The sequence below is a fragment of the Erinaceus europaeus genome, chromosome 18 (assembly GCF_950295315.1).
Source record: "Erinaceus europaeus chromosome 18, mEriEur2.1, whole genome shotgun sequence".
NCBI classification, from domain to species: domain Eukaryota; kingdom Metazoa; phylum Chordata; class Mammalia; order Eulipotyphla; family Erinaceidae; genus Erinaceus; species Erinaceus europaeus.
Genome location: NC_080179.1, coordinates 70,575,946 through 70,596,299, shown reverse-complemented (window position 1 = coordinate 70,596,299; position 20,354 = coordinate 70,575,946). Strand labels below are relative to the sequence as shown.

Sequence of the window (20,354 nt, the reverse complement as noted above, 5' to 3'; positions counted from 1 at the left end):
TTTGCAAGTGGTGAAGCAGGGCTGCAGGTGTCTCTCTGTCTCTCTCCCTCTCTATCCTTCCCTTCCCTCTCGATTTCTGGCTGCCTCTATCCAATACACAAAGAAAGAAAGATAACAAAAATTGTTTAAAAAGTCAGCCTGGAGTGATGAAATTATGCGTGTGTGAGATAGAGGGTGATGCAAAAAATACATACATGCAGACATACCTGAGTATCTACGCCCTGCTTTATGCTGCAATTCCTTAACAATGCTAAAAGCATTCAGAAAAATGTCTTGTGCTTCATCCTAGTGACAGGAGAGAATAGTTTCCTAAAATGTACTTCTGGGGAGTTGGGTGGTAGCTCAGCGGATTAAGCGCATGTGGCAAGAAGTGCAAGGACCCGGTTTGAGCCCCTGGCTCCCCACCTGCAGGGGAGTCTCTTCACAAGCGGTGAAGCAGGTCTGCAGGTGTCTGTCTTTCTGTCCCCCCCTCTGTCTTCCCCCTCCTCTCTCCATTTCTCTCTGTCCTATCCAACAACAACGACATCAGTAACAACAATAATAACTACAACAACAATAAAAAAAACAAGGGCAACAAAAGGGAAAGTAAATAAATAAATATTAAAAAATGTAAATGTACTCTGTGTTCATCCTTCTGTTATTGAAGGAGGTAGCAGATGATGTGGACTTCTTTTATCTCTGTATGTGCTGTGCATACATACATACTGCCTTGGAGTACAAGATAGGTAACGTTTTTGTTTTATGCTACTGTAGAAAGAATATAAAAAAGACCTGGAGCTGGAAGTCAAAGGAAGAGGGCTGAATGCCATGGCCAACGAAACTCCTGACTTCATGAGGGCCAGGAATGCTACTGATATTGCCAGCCAGGTCAGTGTTGCTCAGTCTTTTTTGGGGGGGTGGGTGAGGGGATTTAATACTGATTTATAAAATTATAAAACAGAGGTATATTTCCCCACCTTTCCCACCACAGAGTTCCACATCCCTAGTCCCTCCATGGGAGACTGCAGTAATTCTCCCAAGATGACAGATGTGAACTGACTATTATTTCTATAAATATATATATATATATATATATGCATATGTATATATTTGCCTTTTTTTTCTATGATCCTGCCTTCTCTCCCTTTCTAAGTCATACTTACACCTATTATTACTTCCAAGTGTCCTTCCTTTTTTTTTAACCCTTCTCTCTCAGAGTCCTGATAGAATTGGGGTTCAGATCCTTCTAGTAATCTTCCCTTAGCATTTATCTCCCTCTGGAAATATGGACCAAAATTCTTTTTGGGGGTGCAAAGGGTGGGAGTTCTAGTTTCAGTAACTGTTATCCTACTAGACATGGATGTTGGCAGGTTGATTCACACACCCCCGGCCTGTTTATATCTTTCCCTAGTGGGATAGGGCTCTGGAGAGGTGAGGTAGGTTCTGGGACACATTGGTGAGGTTGCTCAGTCTTTTAAACAAAAATAATCATGGTGACTATCTTTCCTGTTGGTCAGTAACAATCGAATGCATGTAGTGGCATTCTTAAACATCTGCCTGGTGGGTTCCATTCCCAACAGAGGATCAGGGACCCTTTGTCAAGTCTGCGTGCATCTGCCTCCCCGAGTCCGTAATCTCAGAGACTTTGACAGCAAAGAGCAGAAATCGAGGAGCTCATTAGCAGCTTGGAGCAGGGCAGGCTCTCCCAACCTGGCCTTGCTTTGTAAGTCAGTAGCTAACTCCCTATCAACATCAAGAATTCCCCTCCTTTCACGGTCTGCATTTAAAAGGATTTGGGGACTGGGGGTAGGGGTGCATCTGGTAGTTACCCCATTCAAAGATCCTGATTCAAGCCCCTTACCAGCTGTGGGGAGGAAACTCCGTGAGTGGCAGGGCAGTGCAGCAGGAATCTTTCTTCTCTGTGGCTGTCTCTGTCTCCCTCTCTCTCCTTCTCTATCTCTGTCTCACCTTCTATCAAGTCCACATCATTTGCTACCTTCTTCAGTAACAAAATGGCCACCAGGAATGGTGAAATCAGCATGTAGGCACCAAGCCCTAGTGATGGCCCTGGTGTCAAAATAAGATAAAATTGAATTAAAAAATAATAGAAATGAAAGTGTCTAGACATCGTCTATGAGACGTATGGGTCTTCTGTTTACTTGTCTTCTCGGCTCTTGTGTAAGCAGTCAGTACCTGACTGTCTGTTCATTGTCTCCTTCTTCCTTCCCATAGTCAACCTCATCCCTGTGCACATGCCAATTACATAATCAAATCTTTCAATAGCTAGAACTCAATCTTGCTTTCTGCATCTTACCCTTTAAAAAAAAATCACACTGAAACAAACTCTTGGATGCTGACTACAGAACTGAAGTTCTCAGCAGGGAGGGAAATAAAGGCACAGAGAGCCCAATGGACTGTGATGGAAGGACACTGGGAGTTAGGTGATGGGACGTGGTATGATAAACTGCCTGTGAGGAAGTGTGAATCTGTACACCTTAAATTTACATAGCCTTGTAAACCAGCGTTGCTTCAGTTTAAAAAAACACCAGTCCTTGAGGAGAAATAACATTAGGCGCCTCTTATCAACCCAAGCCAACAAATGCTGTGTATGTATTATAAATACTCACCCAACTATTGGATGTCGTTTGGCAGATTAAGTACAAACAATCAGCAGAAATGGAAAAAGCCCATTTCACTTCTGTGGTCGATAGTCCAGAGATTATTCATGCTCAACAAGTCAAGAACCTTTCAAGCCAGGTAAGAGCCTGCATCAGGTATCATTCACAGACCCTAACCACAGAAAAGAAAGAAACCTCTTGATTTGTACTTACAGAGGACTCTGGACACTCCTGTGCTTCTTTCTGTGCCAGCTAAGGAGTTTCACCTCATTCACTATTGAATGAAATGAAAGGTCTCTGTGGAAAAAAAAAAATAGATGGCGAGTGTATTGGGTCATCCTGTGAGGATTCACACCCACAAGAAGTATGACAGCTTAGAACCGTGCTGCCCCTTACAAATTTAGATAAATTGTTCTGCTTTGGGGAAAGAAAGGGAATCACATGAGTGGCCGAGTAAGTTGTGTTCTATATACACAATGGAATATTACCTAGCTACTAAAAATGGTGAATTCACCTTCTTCACCCCATCTTGGATGGAGATTGAAGAAATCATGTTAAGTGAGATAGTCAGAAACAAAAGGATGAGTATGAGATGATCTCACTCATAAACAGAAGGTGAAAAGCAAGATCAGAAGGGAAAACACAAAGCAGAACTTGGACTGACTGGAGTTGGTGTAGTGCACCAAAGTAAGAGACTCTGGGGTCGGGATAAGGGAGGGTTCGGTCCCGGAACATGATGGCAGAGGAGGGCCTAGTGGGGGTTGAATTGTTATGTGGAAAGCTGGGAAATGTTGTGCATGTACAGACTATTGTGTTTTGCTGTCAACTGTAAACCATTAATCCCCCAATAAAGAAATTTTTAAAAAGAAAGGAAGGAAGGAAGGAAGAGAAAGAAAGAAAGAAAGAAAGAAAGAAAGAAAGAAAGAAAGAAAGAAAGAAAGGGAATCACAAGTCTAACCAGTACAACGTCTCACGGAATGGGGACAGTCTGATTCTCATCGTCATCCAAGCAAGGGTCGTAGACTTTCTATCAGCCTGTCAGACCCGGGAGAAAAGTCCCAGTGTCAAATTTCAGTTCTCAGTGGACAGCCCCATCTCCCTGCCTGAGCCCTGTGGGATGGCATCTCCCTCTCAGGGATCAGTCAACAAGGGCCCCTTCTGCCAGTGTTATGGTGACAGTGATAGTGGCCCCTATTAAGTGCACCAAGCCCAGTACTGGTAAGAGAAAACATGGCATTCACTGACCCAGGGTCTCTGCTTTATAACTTCCTTGGCCCAGTGAAATAGCTCACAGGGAAAGTGAGCTGGTTGGCCATGTGCAAGGCTTAGATTTGAGCCCAGTCACCATGGCATTGACAGAATTTCCCACACTGAGCCTTTTCACTTTCTCTCTTTATCTCTCTGCCTCTTCTGTCTTTAAATAAATCAACAGTAATTAAGTAGTATAACTCCACAGCATCCTTGAATAGTCAAGAAAATGCAAAAGACTTCCTTGAGGCACAAAGACTGATTTAACTCCTGTTGGCCCATATCCCAGTCATGTTCACCATCCTTTCTGTTCCTGCTGTCTATCCCCAGAAAAAGTACAAAGAAGATGCAGAAAAGTCTATGTCATATTATGAGACGGTTCTAGATACTCCCGAAATGCATCGTGTCCGGGAGAATCAGAAGAACTTCAGCCTTGTGAGTTTTTTGTTGTTGTTGTTGTTGTTGTTGTTTTAACTTTAAAAAAATATATATTTATTTATTCCCTTTTGTTGCCCTTGTTTGTTTCATTGTTGTAGTTATTATTGTTGTCATCATTGTTGGACAGGACAGAGAGAAATGGAGAGAGGAGGGGAAGACAGAGAGGAGGAGAGAAAGACAGACACCTGCAGACCTGCTTCACCGCAGGTGGGGAGCCGGGGGCTCAAACCGGGATCCTTATGCCGTTCCTTGTGCTTTGTGCCACGTGCTCTTAACCCGCTGCAGCCTGACTCCCAGCCTTGTGAGTTCTTATCCTGTCTGAGGCACAATTCACTAGTACTGGAACAAAACAGGGCAACAGAGGTGCTTCTAGGGACACACAAGAGACTTCCCATGGGGTTGTGGGGCTCCGGACTCAGACACACGCCTTGCACACATGCACTCTGGTTTTCTGGGGGGGATTTTCTTCTATTTCAACCCCGGCTCACAGCATGAGAGACCCACTGTCACTTTGTAGGTGGCTTCCTGTCACTGACCACGAACTATTCTCAGTTCTCATTAGCGGTGACATTTGTCTTATTTTCCAAATTAATTCTAGGCATAGAGAACTCTTATGAGAATGTTAATACAATAAATTATGCACTTGAGGGCCTCTAAAACTCAGTTTCAGGCTGGCAAAATAGATCTCTTGCATAGTGCACTGCCATGTACAGGACCCAGGTTCAAGCCCAGCACCCACCACATAGAGGGAAGCTTTGGGGTTGTGGTCTCTCTCTCTCTCTCTCTCTCTCTCTCTCTCTCTCTCTCCCACTATCTCTCTCTCTTGTTCTCTCCTCCCACCTTTCGATCTCTCTATCCCAAAGGAGGCCAGGCGGTAGTGCACTGGGTTAAACACACATAGTACAAAAAGGATCCCAGTTTGAGCCCCTGGCTCCCCACCTGCGGGGGGTAGGGGTCACTTCACAAGCGTTGAATCAAGTGTACAGGTGTCTTGTCTTTCTCTCCACCTCTGTTTCTTTCCCTCTTCTCTCAATTTCTCTCTGTCCTATCCAATAACAGTAACAACAACAACAACAATGCAAAAATGGCCTCCAGGAGCAGTGGATTCGTGGTGCAGGCACCAAGCCCCAGCAATGACCCTGGAGGCAAAAAAAAAAAAAAAAAAACAACTCAAGCAAAGGAAAAAAATCATTTTATCCATAGGACTCTCATTTTAAAAATTTTTCCTTTGGCTATCAGAGCATGATTACTGTCACACATTTTTTTTTTAAGTAAAGGATTTTGACATCCTTAACACTATTAAAGATATTTTAAAACAATGTGTAAGGGACTGGGTGATGGCACACCCAGTAGAGTGCTCATGTGCATGGACCCTGGTTCGAGCACCGTCTCTCCACCTGCAGGGGAGAAGCTTCATTAGCATAAAGCCGTGCTGCAGGTGTCTCCCTTCCCTGCCCCCTCCCCTCAGATTCTTTCTCTCTCTGCCCCAAAATAAATAAACTTTAAAAAAATTGGGGGGGGGAGTTGGGCGGTGGGTGGCTTAGCAAGTCAAGCGCACGTGGCACAAAGTGCAAGGACCGGCGGAAGGATCCTGGTTCAAGCACCTGGCTCCCCACCTGCAGGGGAGTCGCTTCACAGGCGGTGAAGCAGGTCTGCAGGTGTCTTTCTCTCCCCCTCTCTGTCTTCCCCTCCTCTCTCCATTTCTCTCTATCCTATCCAATGACATCAATAACAATAATAATAACTACAACAATAAAACAACAAGGGCAACAAAAGGGAATAAATAATTTAAAAAAATTTTTTTTTTGAAAAACAATAAATAACTGCAATGTTGAAATCTTAACAAGATGTTTACTCTTTTTTCATAGCTCCAATACCAGTATGACCTTAAAAACAGTAAAGGAAAAATTATAGTTGTCCAAGACACTCCAGAAATACTGCGTGTTAAAGAAAATCAAAAGAATTTCAGCTCGGTATATATTTCCTGTTTATATTCCATTTAATGCTAACCTAATAATTCCATTATTTTCCTTAAAAATATATTATATTCACGTTGATTCAGTCAATTAACACCTAACCCCTTCTTGTTAATACTGGTTATCTGTTAAAACCCTCCATACCTTGAGCTAAAATCATTACTCCACCATTGGAAATAACACCTTAAATCTGCTAACAAAATAATTTCCTTCTCTCAAAATGTTTCATCCCTCAGTAATAACCTCCATTGTCTTGCTCCAGAAAGATGGATTGTTTGCTTTGACACTGGGGTTTCTTTTCTGATCCCTCCTCAAAGTAACTGACTGGCTTTGCATTTTACTCATGGACTTGGTGTTTCCTGTGGGAGGCTATGTTTTTTATTTTTTTTAATTGACATTTTCTGTTTTCCTCATCCAGTGTTAGTCCAGTATAATACTCCCCAAAAGAAAAAAACAAGTCTCAAGTTCTGGGAAGTGACTGTGCTGTGTGTGTGGCGTGAGTGGGTCATTGATGCCCAAGCGGGTGATGTCACACGTTTCTGCTCTTGTCTTTGAACATTCTTTAGTCCTTTTTGTCTTCTTCACAGAGGTCATATTTTCCAGCCTTTCTCCAGGAATCGCTGGGTTTCCCTTTCTTCTGTGTGACACTGTCTTGATTTTTCAATGTCCAGGTTTTATATAAAGAGGATCTTTCACCAGGAACAGCTATTGGAAAGACACCAGAGATGACGAGAGTGAAACAAACACAGGACCACATTAGCTCGGTAAAGACATCTACCTGGGGCCCGCTGCCGGTGATTTGCTTTCATCATATACATTGCTGTCTCAGGCTGCAATCAAAAGTCTTGTCCTCAGAAGCAACTTAGATTGTTAATTCTTCAGGACCCAGTGCTTAAGGGGCATCTTAATGTAGTATGAAAGGGAAGCTGAGAGATAGAAAATGAACAGACCCCAGTCCAGGGTGCAGCTCAGTGGATAATACCTTGGACTCTCAAGCATGAGGTCCCAAGTTCCAACCCTGACATCGCATGTGCCAGAGTGATGCTCTGTTTCTCTTTTTCTCTCACTAATAAGTAAATCTCAAGAAGGAAGGAAGGAAGGAGAGAAAGAGAGAGTAAAAGAAAGAAATAAAGTAAGGAAAGAGAGAGAAAGAAAGAGAGAGAGAAAGAAAGGAAGAAAGAAAGAAAGAAAGAGAGAGAGAGAAAGAGGGAGTCGGGCGGTAGTGCAGCGGGTTGAGCGCAGGTGGCGCAAAGCGCAAGGACTGGCTTAAGGATCCCAGTTCAAGCCCCCAGCTCCCCACCTGCAGGGGAGTCGCTTCCCAGGCGGTGAAGCAGGTCTGCAGGTGTCTGTCTGTCTCTCGCCCTCTCTGTCTTCCCTTCCTCTCTCTATTTCTCTCTGTCCTGTCCAGCAACAATGGCACTAACAACAATAACAATAATAACAAGAGCAACCAGGGCAACAAAAATGGGAGAAAAAAATAGCCTCCAGGAACAGTGGATTCGCAGTGCTGGCACCAAGTCCTAGCAGTAACCCTGGAGGCAAAAAAAAAAAAAAAAAGAAAGAAAGAAAAGAAAGAAAGGAAGAAAGCAAATAGGGGCTGGGTGGTGGCGCACCTGGTTGAGCACACACGTGTTACAGCGTGCAAGGACCTGGGTTTGAGCCCTTGGTCCCCACCTGCAGGGGGCAAGCTTTGCGAGTGGTGAAGCAGAGCTGCAGATTTCTCTCTGTCTCTCTCCCTTTCTATCACCCCCTTCCCTCTTGATTTCTGGCTGTCTCTATCCAATAAATCAAGATAATAATAAAAAAATTTTTAAAGAAAGTAAGGGGGTAAATAGGATAATGGTTATGCAAAGAGACCCTTATGCCTGAGACTCCAAAGTCCTAGGTTCAATCCTCTGTTCCACCAGAACTGAGCAGTGCTCTGATAAAGGAAGGAAGGAAGGAAAGGAAGGAAGGAAGGAAGGAAGGAAGGAAGGAAGGAAGGAAGGAAGGAAGGAAGGAAGGGAGAAAAAGAGGAAAGAAAAGAAAAAAAAAGAAAAGCGCAGTGGATTAAGCGCACATGGTGCAAAGCGCAAGGACCGGCCGAAGGATTCCGGTTCAAGCCCCGGCTCCCCACCTGCAGGGGAGTCACTTCACAGGTGGTGAAGCAGGTCTGCAGGTGTCTGTCTTTCTCTCCCCCTCTCTGTCTTTCCCTCTTCTCTCCATTTCTCTCTGTCCTATCTAACAATGACGACATCAATAACAACAGCAATAACTACAACAATAAAACAACAAGGGCAACAAAAGGGAAAATAAATAAATATTAAAAAATTAAAAAAGAAAAAGAAATATTTTAGAAATGTTCCTAGAAGCCTATGTCTTAATCTTTGCTTGATATTTAGTATGGGGATGGGTTAGAAATATTGTTTGGGAAGATGGTATCGGAGTTGAGAGTAGAACTTGACAACAGGATTAGGGCAGAGAGTTGCTTGCAAACATGAAGAAGATATATAAGTGCAATTAACTGTTTACCACAGTGATCTAACCAGGGGTCTATATCCATTCATATTTAGCACAGAAGCCTGTACAACCTCGGAATCCATGTCACCCTGAGCTCACAGTCCATAGTCACAACTGGGAACATTCTAGGCTGTGCTTATTTCAGAACCAGTCTTCGAGTGCCAGAGTAAGATGACCCAGCCTCCCTTCAGAGAGAGGTCATTGCCCATTTTTATTATCCGCAGGTGAAATATAAGGAAACAATTGGACAAGGAACCCCAATCCCGGACCTGCCTGAAGTGAAACGTGTCAAGGAGACTCAGAAGCATATCAGCTCGGTAATGACCCTTTTATCCAACATTCACTCCTGATGACTGTGTGAGCTCTGTCCCAGTCCTTCCTCCCGCAAGGACTTCCCGTGCCTGAGAACAGGGAGGGTCTTCCCTGTGTCCCGAGAGGAAACTAGGACTGTAAACATACTTGAGAATTTTACATGTGATCAAGAAGTAGAAGGAACTGACTTCTTGATCATCATGCCTACAGTTGCTCAAGTAACAGTGTGATAGGATGACTGTGGCTTAGCTAAGCAGACGCATGTGCATCTACACCTTCAGGTCATTTAGAGTAGGTTTTCCCAGAGCTGTCAAGAGCACTGCAACATGTTTGAGCCTGGTGTCCATCCCACTGGCGGAAACTTCGGGCCTGTGTTTTCTTGTCCTTGCTCCCTCTGTCTCTTTCAATCTGAAGAAGTTGACCCAGACTAGTAAAGCCCTGGTGAGGACCAAATAATAATAATAGTTATTATTATTATCATTATTATATGTATGTATGTGTGTATCTCAGGCCATTCTCCACTTTTTGTAAAGATCTAGGTAGATTTGTGGAGTCTGTGCAGCCTTTTCACCTCCCTTTTAGGATTTCTTTCTTTCTTTTTTTTTTTCCTCCAATGTTATTGCTGGGGCTCGGTGCCTGCACCACAAATCCACTGCTCCTGGAGGCCATTTTTTCCCTTTTTGTTGCCCTTGTTGTCTATCGTTGTTGTTAATATTATTGTTGTCCTTGTTGTTGGGTAGGACAGAGAGAAATTGAGAGAGGAAGGGAAGACAGAGAGGGGGAGAGAAAGACAGACACCTGCAGACCTGCTTCACTGCTTGTGAAGCGACTCCCCTGCAGGTGGGGAGATGGGGGCTCGAACCAGGATCCTTAAGCCAGACCTTGCGCTTGGCGCCACGTGCGCTTAACCCGTTGCGCTACCGCCCCCCCCCCTTAGGATTTCTTTCTTCCTTTCCTTTAATAAAAAAAGGAAAGCATTAAAAAAAAAAAAAACTGTTTTCTAGGAGGAAGTTTGGGTACTCGTGCATGGAGAGGAGAAAAGAGTTCTCACACTCAGAGCCCATTTCTGATTGGGTGGCTCTTGTATGACCCCACCATGGCAGTCCTCTCCCTCTTAGGCTCGCACTCAAACACAACACCCACTTTCCCACCCAAAAGCTGCTTCTTTAAAACAAACAAACAAACAAACTTTTTGATTTATTTTTATCTATTTATTGCATAGAGACAGAGAAAAATCGAGAAGGCAGGGTGAATCAGAGAGGGAGAGAGACAGCACTGTTTCACCGCTCGCAAAGCTTCCCCCCTGCAGGTGGGGACCAGGGGCTTGAGCCCGGATCCTGCTGCACTGTAACCTGTGCTCAGCCAGGTGCGCCATCACTCTGCCCCTACAAACGCCACTTCTAAGCCCTTGCTAGTTGCTAGCGTGACTTAGGGAAATAGATTATGGACAATAAAGGTGAGGACACTGGGCTTCCTGGTGTTCCTAGACACCAGCGGTCTGGCCCCTCATTGAATTTCCACCAGGAGTCGCTTGATTTTTTCCTTCCATGTTGTTCATGCTGTTTAGATCTCATGCCCCTTTCCCTCCCTGCTCACAATCTGGCTTCCTTGTGGTACAAGCTGCTGTTAGAGTTTCATGTCCACTAACCCAGAAAGCTGGCCCAGAGCTCCGGTGTCACTTTGCATTGCAGTGTGTTCCTCCTCTCCCATTTTGTATGGTCCTGTTGGCCGTGGTCTACTACGTTGTTGGCTATACAAGTCTGTACTGAGGTGGTAGATTTTTTTTGAAGACCTGGAAAAGTTTCCTAGCAAAACTTAAGTTAGCAGCACTAGTTTGTCCATGATTTTAGGAATTAATCTGTGGCACAGACACCTCAGCTTTCTATACCACCCTCTCTGGTGTAGTGGGACAGTAGTTTCCGCTGCCCATTTTCAAAGAATCTGTGCCTTTTTTCACTGGGTTGAAAATTGTTGATCTTAAGAAGGAAGGAGGACTGTGGCCTAGGAAGGTGGTGCAGTGGGTAGTGTTGGAACCCTTAAGCATGAAGGCCCATGTTTGAGCCCCAGCATCTCATGTGCCAGAGTGGTGCTCCAGTTCTCTCTCTTTGAAACAAACAAACAAGCAAAATTTAAAGACAAAGGAAAAAGGAGGAAGGAATGATGGAAACTAGAGGTTTGTGAAATGCATGAAAGTTTATAGCTGCTGACAAATAGTTTTGCCTGCTGGAGAGGTGGAGGGTGAGAAGGAGCACTAACAGTCATCAGTTTAAAAAGTTTCAGGGGTGGTCCAGGAGGTGGCACAGTGGATAAAGCATTGGACTCTCATGCATGAGGTCCTGAGTTCAGTCCCCGGCAGCACATGTACCAGAGTGATGTCTGGTTCTTTCTCTCTCTCCTCCTTTCTCACTAATAGATAAAATATTTTTTTTTTAAAAATTGTGGTTGGTGCCGGGTGGTGGCGCACCTGGTTGAGCACACATGTTACAATACTCAAGGACCCAGGTTCCAATCCCCAGTCCCCACCTGCAGGGGGAAAGCTTCACAAGTGGTGAAGCAGTGCTGTAGGTGTCTCTCTGTCTCTCTTTCTCTCTATCCCATCCTTCCCTCTTGATTTCTGGCTGTCTCTGTCCAATAAATAAATAAAGATCATAAAGATAAAAAAAATTGTCATCATGGGACAGCAACTATTTTGTAAACTATTTTTAAAAAGTATCAGGGGAAGATGCGTTTCCTAAAATAAAAAAAGAAGAAAAGGAAGACCCTGTTTCAGTCTACACACATTAGGGGCACAGCTAGGAATTTGTAGCAACAAGTACAAAGCAAGCAGAAAATTATGCACAATTTTGAAGGACTAAAGCATTCCGTGATTGGACAGTTTTAAATCAAGCAACTTGGTAATTAACTTCAATGAACTACTGTAGACCTGCTCTACTCAAGAGACTAATACTGGGTGTTACGTGATTTTTGTCATGAAAATTGTTTATCACAATTTAATGCACTTTGAGACTATAGTATGTATTGACTGTTAAAATGCATAGCTCAGCTTCTTTCAAGGTAGCAAAATTACTACCTTTAAAGAGAACATACATAGTTGCAGGAATTTTCTCCTTAAGGAAAATAAGTTCCTTAAGCAGCATGTGTGAAAGATTGTTTTTTAAGAGTTTCTATCAGATAGCCTATTTCTAGCTAGGAACCAAAAGCATGGTGGTCATACTTTGATGTTGGTGTATTTTAATTGTCTTCCACAGGTTATGTACAAAGAAAACTTGGGAACTGGCATTCCAACCCCTCTCACTCCAGAGATTGAGAGAGTCAAACGCAATCAGGAGAACTTTAGCTCGGTATTTATGAATTTATTAAATAAGAAACTCGGTTTCCCTTTAAAACATTACCAGACTAACCCATCATCTTTTTTTTTTTTTTTTTTGGGGGGGGGAAGTAACATCTTAACAATCGTGCTCTCTGTGTGTTTACATATGTGTGTTATTAACTGATCAAAACAATCAGATTTATGCAGTGATTCGCTTTTCTGATGTTACATTAGCATCTCAGTGACTGACAATTGTGTACACTTTGGTCTGAGATGCAGTAAACAGTATTATACTATGACCCTAGAACTCACCCAAGATCCCTCAGTATTATACTGTGACCCTGGAACAGTGTTTCCCGCTGTACTTCACCCCCAGAACTGGCGTTGAAGAGCTCATTGCTAGCAATGCGAAATAAGCCTTAAAAGAATTATCCTTACTAAATATGACTAACTTAAAAACCTCCCTCCTCATGCACACCCAGATACTCCTTTTATCCCTTCTTTGTGTTGTTTTTGAATGTTTTTTTTTTGGATGCTTTCTTATATCTCACAGGTCTTGTACAAAGAAAATTTGGGGACAGGAACCCCAACACCTATCACTCCAGAGATGGAGAGAGTCAAACGCAATCAAGAACACTTTAGCTCGGTATTTTTTTTTAGGGGGCAAAATTAAAGATCCCTAATTCCTATTTAAAATAATATATTTAACGTATTCCAAACCTGATTTGATCTCCCAGTAAAATTACTAAATTTGTATCATGAAAATAATGACATCAAGTATTACCTTCCTTTTCAACCCCAATCTAATTTAGTCTTAGTTTTGGTGTGAACTGTTAACTGTGCTTTTCTTAAAACATAGCCATCAGGCACTTTCTTTGAAAAGTGTGTGCAACTTAGTACCTGGCCCTAGATATCCTCCTTTAATAAAAATAGGTATTCTAACTTGTGTGGTACAGATTGAGAGTAAAATCTAACACCCCTTCCAAACAACAATGCCAATGTTAGAATTGTATGTGCATTTATTTTTACTACGGTGTTTTGGCTTTTTTTTTTTCTTTCTATTATCAGTTTTTCTTAAAGGGTTGTGATTCTAAAATGTTTTCATCCAATAGACAATTAACAATAATTCTGAAATACAAACTTATTGCAGCTAGTATGGTGTGTGTGTGTGTGTGTGTGTGTTGGGATATGTGGTGTGTGTGTGTGTGTGTGTGTGTGTGTGTATGCAAACTACACAAAATAAAAATGAACTTTCCTTTAGGATATTTTAAGATAATTGAAAGATAATAGTATTTTGCTTCTAGAATATATTAACTTTTATTTTGCTTCCCCCAGGCCTCTTGCTCTTTCTCTAATTGCTTTCTGTTTCTGTCTCTGATTAGTATTTCCAACTATTCATTATGTATATTACTTTGTAAAAAAAAAATGCATTTATGGGGGGAAGGAGAGAGAGAAGGAGAGAGCCAGAGCATCACCCTGGTATATGTGATGCCAGGGACAGAACTTGAGAAGTCATGCTCTTGAGAGCCCAATGCTTATTCCACTGTGACACCTCCCAGGCCACGTGTATATTACTTTTGATTGACCTGAACACTATTGGATAAGGTCTGGCCCTTCTGTTTTGAAAAGGACCATTGGAAATGACTCTGTCTTTTGGCCACTGTGCATGTATTGTTGCCACTTAGAGAAAGGCATCACCATGTGTATGACTAAATGCCCCAGGGTGTCCTGTGATTGTTGGGTTTCTAAAGTAATCTAGGCCTGCTTTATGCTATTATGAAAACAAAATATTTTTTAAAGGCAAAAAGGAAAGAAAAGAAAAAGGCTTTTTAAAGACTTGTCAAGTTCACACAGTATGAAGCGTAAGGACCCGCGCAAGGATCCTGGTTCGAGCCCCCACCTTTGGGGGAGGGGGTCGCATCACAAGCGGTGAAGGAGGTCTGCAGGTGTCTATCTTTCTCTCTCCTTTCTCTAGCTTCCCTTCCCTTTTGAATTTCTCTCTGTTCTACCCAATAAAATGGAAAAAATGGCCACCAGGAGCAATGGCTTCATAGTGCCTGCACTGAGCCCCAGCAATAACCCTGGAGGCAAAAAAAAAAAAAAAAAGAATTGTGAAGTTCTCTTCTTTTTTATTTATATATAAAAGAACCAGAGTATTACTCTGGCACATGCAGTGCCATGGATCAAACTCAGGACATCATTGTGAGAATCCAAGGCTTTGTAGCAACCCTGGAGGTAGTGCAGTGTTAGAGACCTGAACTTGCAAGCGCAGGGGTCTTGTAGCCAAACCCTATCTCTGCATGTGCCAGTAGTGATGTTCTGGTCTCTCTCTCTCTACACCTTTCTCTCTCAGCCTGTCTACCTCTTGTGAAATAAATAAAATAAAGCAAAGGGAAGGGAAGGAACTTCTTTTTTTTTTTTTTTTACTCATTTATTTATTTTCCCTTTTGTTGCCCTTGTTGTTGTAGTTATTATTGTTGTTATTATTGATGTCATCGTTGTTAGACAGGACAGAGAGAAATGGAGAGAGGAGGGGAAGACAGAGAAGGGAAGAGAAAGACAGACACCTGCAGACCTGCTTCACCGCCTGTGAAGCGACCCCTTTGCTGGTGGGGAGCCAGGGGCTCGAACTGGAATCCTTAAGCTAGTCCTTGTGCTTTGTGCCTCCTGTGCTTAACCCGCTGCGCTACCACCCAACTCCCCGGAAAGAACTTCTAGAAGCTTTTCTTCCGTGATGGTGGTGCTGGTAATCGAACTCAGGACCTCAGATAAGCGAAGCATGCTCTGTGCCAGGGAACCTTCCCCACGGACTGTGGGGAAGTTGATTTTAAAGCTTAAAAGCTTTAAGTCTTAATGCTTTAAGCCTCAAAGCCTTAAAGCTTAATTGTGCCTAAAAGATGAGCCCAGACTGATTTGCTTGTTGGTTTTTGTGCACACAGATTTTGTATAAAGAGAACTTGAGCAAGGGGACTCCTCTACCTGTCACTCCTGAGATGGAGAGAGTCAAACGCAATCAAGAAAACTTGAGCTCGGTATTTGGAGAAAGCACCCCTTTAACTCCACATTAAAATAATAACAATAACATCTGTGAAACAGAACCTCTCGCCATGAGTCCCTTTACAATAATCAAATTAACAACTTCTTTCCCATAAATCTGATAGTCTTCTCCAGATCCCTTATGACCATCTGAGTCTAATGATTTATACTTTTTGTAATCATCCCTTAAAACTTTTAATTTGCTCGTTCCCTTATCTTTTTACCTTTTATGTTAGTGGTGGGACTTGTGAAGTTCTTGGTAATTGATGTACAAAAAAAGTAACAAAACCAAACATTGATGCTCTTATTGGGACTTTGTAGTTGCTGCTTCTGGAAACAGAGGTGCCTTACCACAGACGTTGTGGTAAAGAGAATGGAATGATGATGGATCTGGGTCAGAACCCAAAGCAATCTTCTCTTGGTAGTTGTGTTAAACAGGCTACCTTTAATATCACAGTTTCCTTTGTGATATTATTATTATCATTATGATCTTTTTAGAAGTTTTGTACTAGTTATCAAAATCATTTAAATTTCTTTTCTTCTATCTTCAAATTATAATTGTTTATATCTATTCATGGTCTAATGACCCTGGACAATTTTTTTTCTTAGTCATTACATGTTCTAATTTTCACACTGCTTAAGTTTAGGCAAAACTGCCCCGTGGTGCTTAGAGCCTTTAAGATACTTTGGAAAATAGGGCTGGCAAGAATACTGTGCTGTTTTGCCGTTTACATTGACCCAGAAGGCAGTAGTCTCTTTTAATCTCTGTTTCTCCCTCTCTGTGTCCAGCTGAAAAAAAAAAAAAAAAATATATATATATATATATATATATATATATATATGTATATACTTTGATAAATAAAGTGTTGAATATTAAAACATGGATGGGGTGCTGGGAAAATGACATAGTGGTTATTCAAAAGACTTCCATGTCTGAGACTCTGAGGTTGCAGGTTCAATCCTGGCACCACCAGTGCTCTGCTAGAGGGGAGAAGTTTTTTTTTTTTTTTTTAACTTGATCATCTCTACAATTTGAATTCACTCAACAAAGATCAGTTTCTCAAATAATTTTTAAAAATTTATTTAATATTGGGGGAGTCAGGCGGTATCGCAGTGGGTTAAGCGCACGTGGCGCAAAGCGCAAGGACCGGCATAAGGATCCCGGTTCGAGCCCCCAGTTCCCCACCTGCAGGGGAGTCGCTTCACAGGCAGTGAAGCAGGTCTGCAGGTGTCTCTCTTTCTCTCCCCCTCTGTGTCTTCCCCTCCTCTCTCCATTTCTCTTTGTCCTATCCAACAATGACATCAATAACAATAACAATAACAATAATAACTACAACAACAATTAAAAAAAACAAGGACAACAAAAGGGAAAGTAAATAAATATTTTAAAAGATTAAAATGTTATTTATTATTGGATAGAGACAGAGAGAAATTGAAAGGGTAAGGGGAGATTGGGAAAGAGACAGACTCCTGCAGCACTATTTCACCACTTGTGAAGCTTTCCCCCTGCAGGTGGAGACCAGGGGCTTGAACTCAGGCCCTTGTGCACTTTAGTGTGACTCTTATGCCATCACCTGCCCCCCAAAAAAAATCAGTTTCCTCATTTGTCAAAAATTTGGCTTGAGAGGGCTAAAGAGACAGCATAATGACTATGCAAAAAGACTTTCCTGCCAGAGGCTTGAAATCCCCGCATTCAATCTCCATAAACCAAACTTGTGCAGTGCTCTGGTTGAAACAAAACAAACCTGGCAGAGGGTAGATAGCATAATGGTTACGCAAAGAGTCTCTTGCACCTGAGGCTCCAAAACCCCAGGTTCAACCCCCACCCCACCCCCAACACCACCATAAACCAGAGTTGAGCAGTGCTCTGGTTAAAAAAAAAAAAAAAAAAAAAAAGTTTGCCTGGGTTTTCATATATGTTATTATGCCAGAGATGTTCTGCCTAGGGAAAATCAATATTTGCCAACTCAAATAAAAAATATCATCTCTTTAGTATAACTAAGCACTAGGGTGCTTTTAGAAAATTAGTTATAGTTTTCCCTTAATCTCTGCACAGGAAAAAAATGTGATCCAGGACATGGAATACAGGAAGTGTTCTCATGTGGATGGATCTGTGCTTTTCAGTGACAGGGTGACCTGAAGAGTTTGTTGTGTTTGATATCTTTAGTTTCTTACTAGGCTCCCAAGTGTGAAAGAACTGACCGCTCTTGCTTTTCCTGGATGCTGTCTTCTCCTGTCATGCAGGTGTTATATAGAGAAAGCCTGGGCAAAGGGACCCCGATTCCTCTCACCCCAGAGATGGAGCGAGTCAAACACAATCAAGAAAACTTTAGTTCGGTATTTAAAAACCTCCCCTGCCCCCCCCCCCACCTCACAGCCCCCTGCAAAGTTCCTTTAACTATTTGCAAATCATTTTTGAAAAAGATTAATGTCTTTACTGTAGAATTCTAATCAACTGATTCCAGTAAAATCTTTACTGCCTTGTTTGCAATCTAATGCTACCATTTCCTTCAAGTTAGTTCCCCATCTTAGCTAAACATTAATAAAAGTGCCTATTACTATAATCCAGTCTCAAATTCCTAATACTCTTAGTGTCTAAACACCTTTATTTACACTGCTGTGGCAAATCTGATCTGAACATAAAGCTTACAGTCTAACCTTCTCTGCCCCTACTGGCATTTGTACAGATAATTTTAAAATCTTTTACATTAGCCCTGTTCTCCATTTGCCTCTAGAGAAATTAATCACTCCCCCCCAAAGTTCACCCAAACTAAAAATCACTTTTTTAGAAAATTCTTTAACTGCTTCTTCTAAATGTCAATGAAAGATCTGTGTGGTATGCATCTTCACATATGCAGTGTTTATAAAACCCAAATATCCGTAAGTAGTTTATTAACATTTCTTAAATAAAAAAAAAAAAAACTTATTTAGTTCTGTCTCTTATCCTCATCTCTCAATTTAACCAGCTTGGATTTGGCGGGGTGGGAGGGTGTGTACTAAATCTTTCCATTTCCTGGTGCTCTCTACTGCTCAATGCTAGAGATATGTCCAAACAACAAAAATAACAAAACTTTCTTCCGCATATCTTAGTTTTCACTGGTCTTTTCTGTGGTCTCTTGCTTTTAAGATGTCTGAGACTCATATAGGTTGGAGCTAGAAGCTTCTGGCAGTGTCCTCCCCCCCTTTAACGCCTTTTCTCCCCCCTTTACCTTTCTCCTCCCAGCTGTTTCGCTGAAGGGGGTGGTCCTTGCCGGCTCTTTAAGTTTTGTTTTGTTTTGTTTTGTTTTGTTTTGTTTCTGGGTGCTTTCCTGTCACACAGGTGCTGTACAAAGAGAACATGGGGACGGGAATTCCTCTCTCCATCACTCCTGAGATGCAGCGAGTCAAACACAATCAAGAAAATATCAGCTCGGTACTTTGAAAGAAAAGGGACAGAAGATGCCATTTAACCTCATAGTTCAATCAGTACTTAACCTTTGCTCCTTCTAGAGTCACCTCCCCCCCTGCCCTTCCCTTTGCTTCTAATATTCCTCACTCAGCAAGAGGACAACCGTTCGCAGTTCTGTGATGCTACCGTAGAGTCTAGAATCTCTCTTTAGTTCACTTAATCCTGATTGTTACTCCTCTGATATTTTGAAATAACTTTTAAAACCACTCATCTTTTCATTTGCTTGGGTAAAACAGCAGACCTGAGTTCTAAAAAGCTCAGCTTCCCATGACTGATTAGAAAGCAGGAATAACTTGGGAGAGCCTCTCCAGCAGCTGCGGTCCTGTAACTCCAGAGTGTGTCCCCCCCCCCCTCACCCCCCCCAGCCCTGCCTGGGGACGGCTTCATTAAAGTCATCTGTGCCATCTTGTCAGCATCTAACTCCTGGCTCTTTGGATTGTTTTTTTTTTTTTTGCAACAAGGAAGTTGGGTTAACCCTTAAGATTTCCTCACAATTGAAATGCTAACTTACTTTTCTTTTTTCTGGATGATTTCTCTTCGCACAGGTGTTATACAAAGAAAACATGGGCAAGGGAACCTCTTTACCCATCACTCCAGAGATGGAGAGAGTCAAACACAATCAAGAGAATATTAGCTCGGTACTTTGGCAAGAGAAATGAAAACTACTTCTTTTAACGGTTTTACAATAATACATATTAATGTGGCTTCCTAAAGGCAACCTAAATGTTGTGAAGTTCTTTGCCAGAGGGCTACCTCTTAGCTTACTGCTATAGTAACACAAGTGTTTTAATCCGTAACTTGGAATTCTAATTACAGGAAATAACAGATTTCCCAGTGAAATGCCCCTTTGTTCACCTCCTCAAACTCACTGCCCACCCAAGGTGTATTTGTTTTCTGTATTCATGAAATTGGAAGGGAGGGCGGGTGGAATTGGGTGTTTTTTTGTGCCTATGGATATCAGGCTCAAATTTGCCTTATCACAATTTGGGCAAAGAGACCTTGACAAAAATAACCGTAGTCCTCTCTTCCAAAGATAATGATGTGAATTAAGATCCACTAGTGGTTTTGACAAATGATTGTTAATTTTCTTTAAAAAAAAAAAAAAAAAAGCAAAAGTGTCTTGCAAACTGTATTAATTCTTTTGTCTTTATCATGGGCTTTAACTGCTCACTTCAATAAACCATTTCTGTAACTCTCTACTCTATGATGTTACACATATGCCAATACCTTCCAGGGTATTTGAGTCAGGGCAGTGATAACTTAGGAAGTGAAGCTGGTGGCTGGCCACATTTCCAGTCCCAGGTACTTCCCTGGTACTTGAATGCACTGCAGTGCCTCTGGGACTCTGCATATTGGCAACACCTGGAGGGTTTATTAAACCAGATGGGCAGAAATTTCATTCTTTCTCTTTTTTTTTTTTTTTTTTTTGGTGAGAATTTGCATGTTTGGCCAGTTCTGAAGTAATGTTAACGTTACTGTAGAGGAACTCT

The 20,354-nt window shown here is 42.0% G+C and overlaps 1 protein-coding gene across 20 annotated transcripts in view; it reads left to right on the top strand.

Moving 5' to 3' along the window:
• NEB (nebulin) overlaps nt 1–20,354 on the top strand; it is a 286,668-nt gene that overhangs the window by 248,362 nt on the left and 17,952 nt on the right. For 11 of the 20 annotated variants that reach the window (XM_060178132.1, XM_060178128.1, XM_060178131.1 and 8 more), the window contains 12 exons: nt 754–867; nt 2,632–2,736; nt 4,176–4,280; nt 6,152–6,256; nt 6,931–7,023; nt 8,983–9,075; nt 12,319–12,411; nt 12,934–13,026; nt 15,320–15,412; nt 17,661–17,753; nt 18,736–18,828; nt 19,410–19,502. In XM_060178132.1, coding sequence (XP_060034115.1) covers nt 754–867; nt 2,632–2,736; nt 4,176–4,280; nt 6,152–6,256; nt 6,931–7,023; nt 8,983–9,075; nt 12,319–12,411; nt 12,934–13,026; nt 15,320–15,412; nt 17,661–17,753; nt 18,736–18,828; nt 19,410–19,502 — 1,173 coding nt within the window. The remainder of the gene's footprint in view (nt 1–753; nt 868–2,631; nt 2,737–4,175; nt 4,281–6,151; nt 6,257–6,930; nt 7,024–8,982; nt 9,076–12,318; nt 12,412–12,933; nt 13,027–15,319; nt 15,413–17,660; nt 17,754–18,735; nt 18,829–19,409; nt 19,503–20,354) is intronic. The other 9 variants (XM_060178126.1, XM_060178125.1, XM_060178116.1 and 6 more) reach the window with 8 other exon arrangements.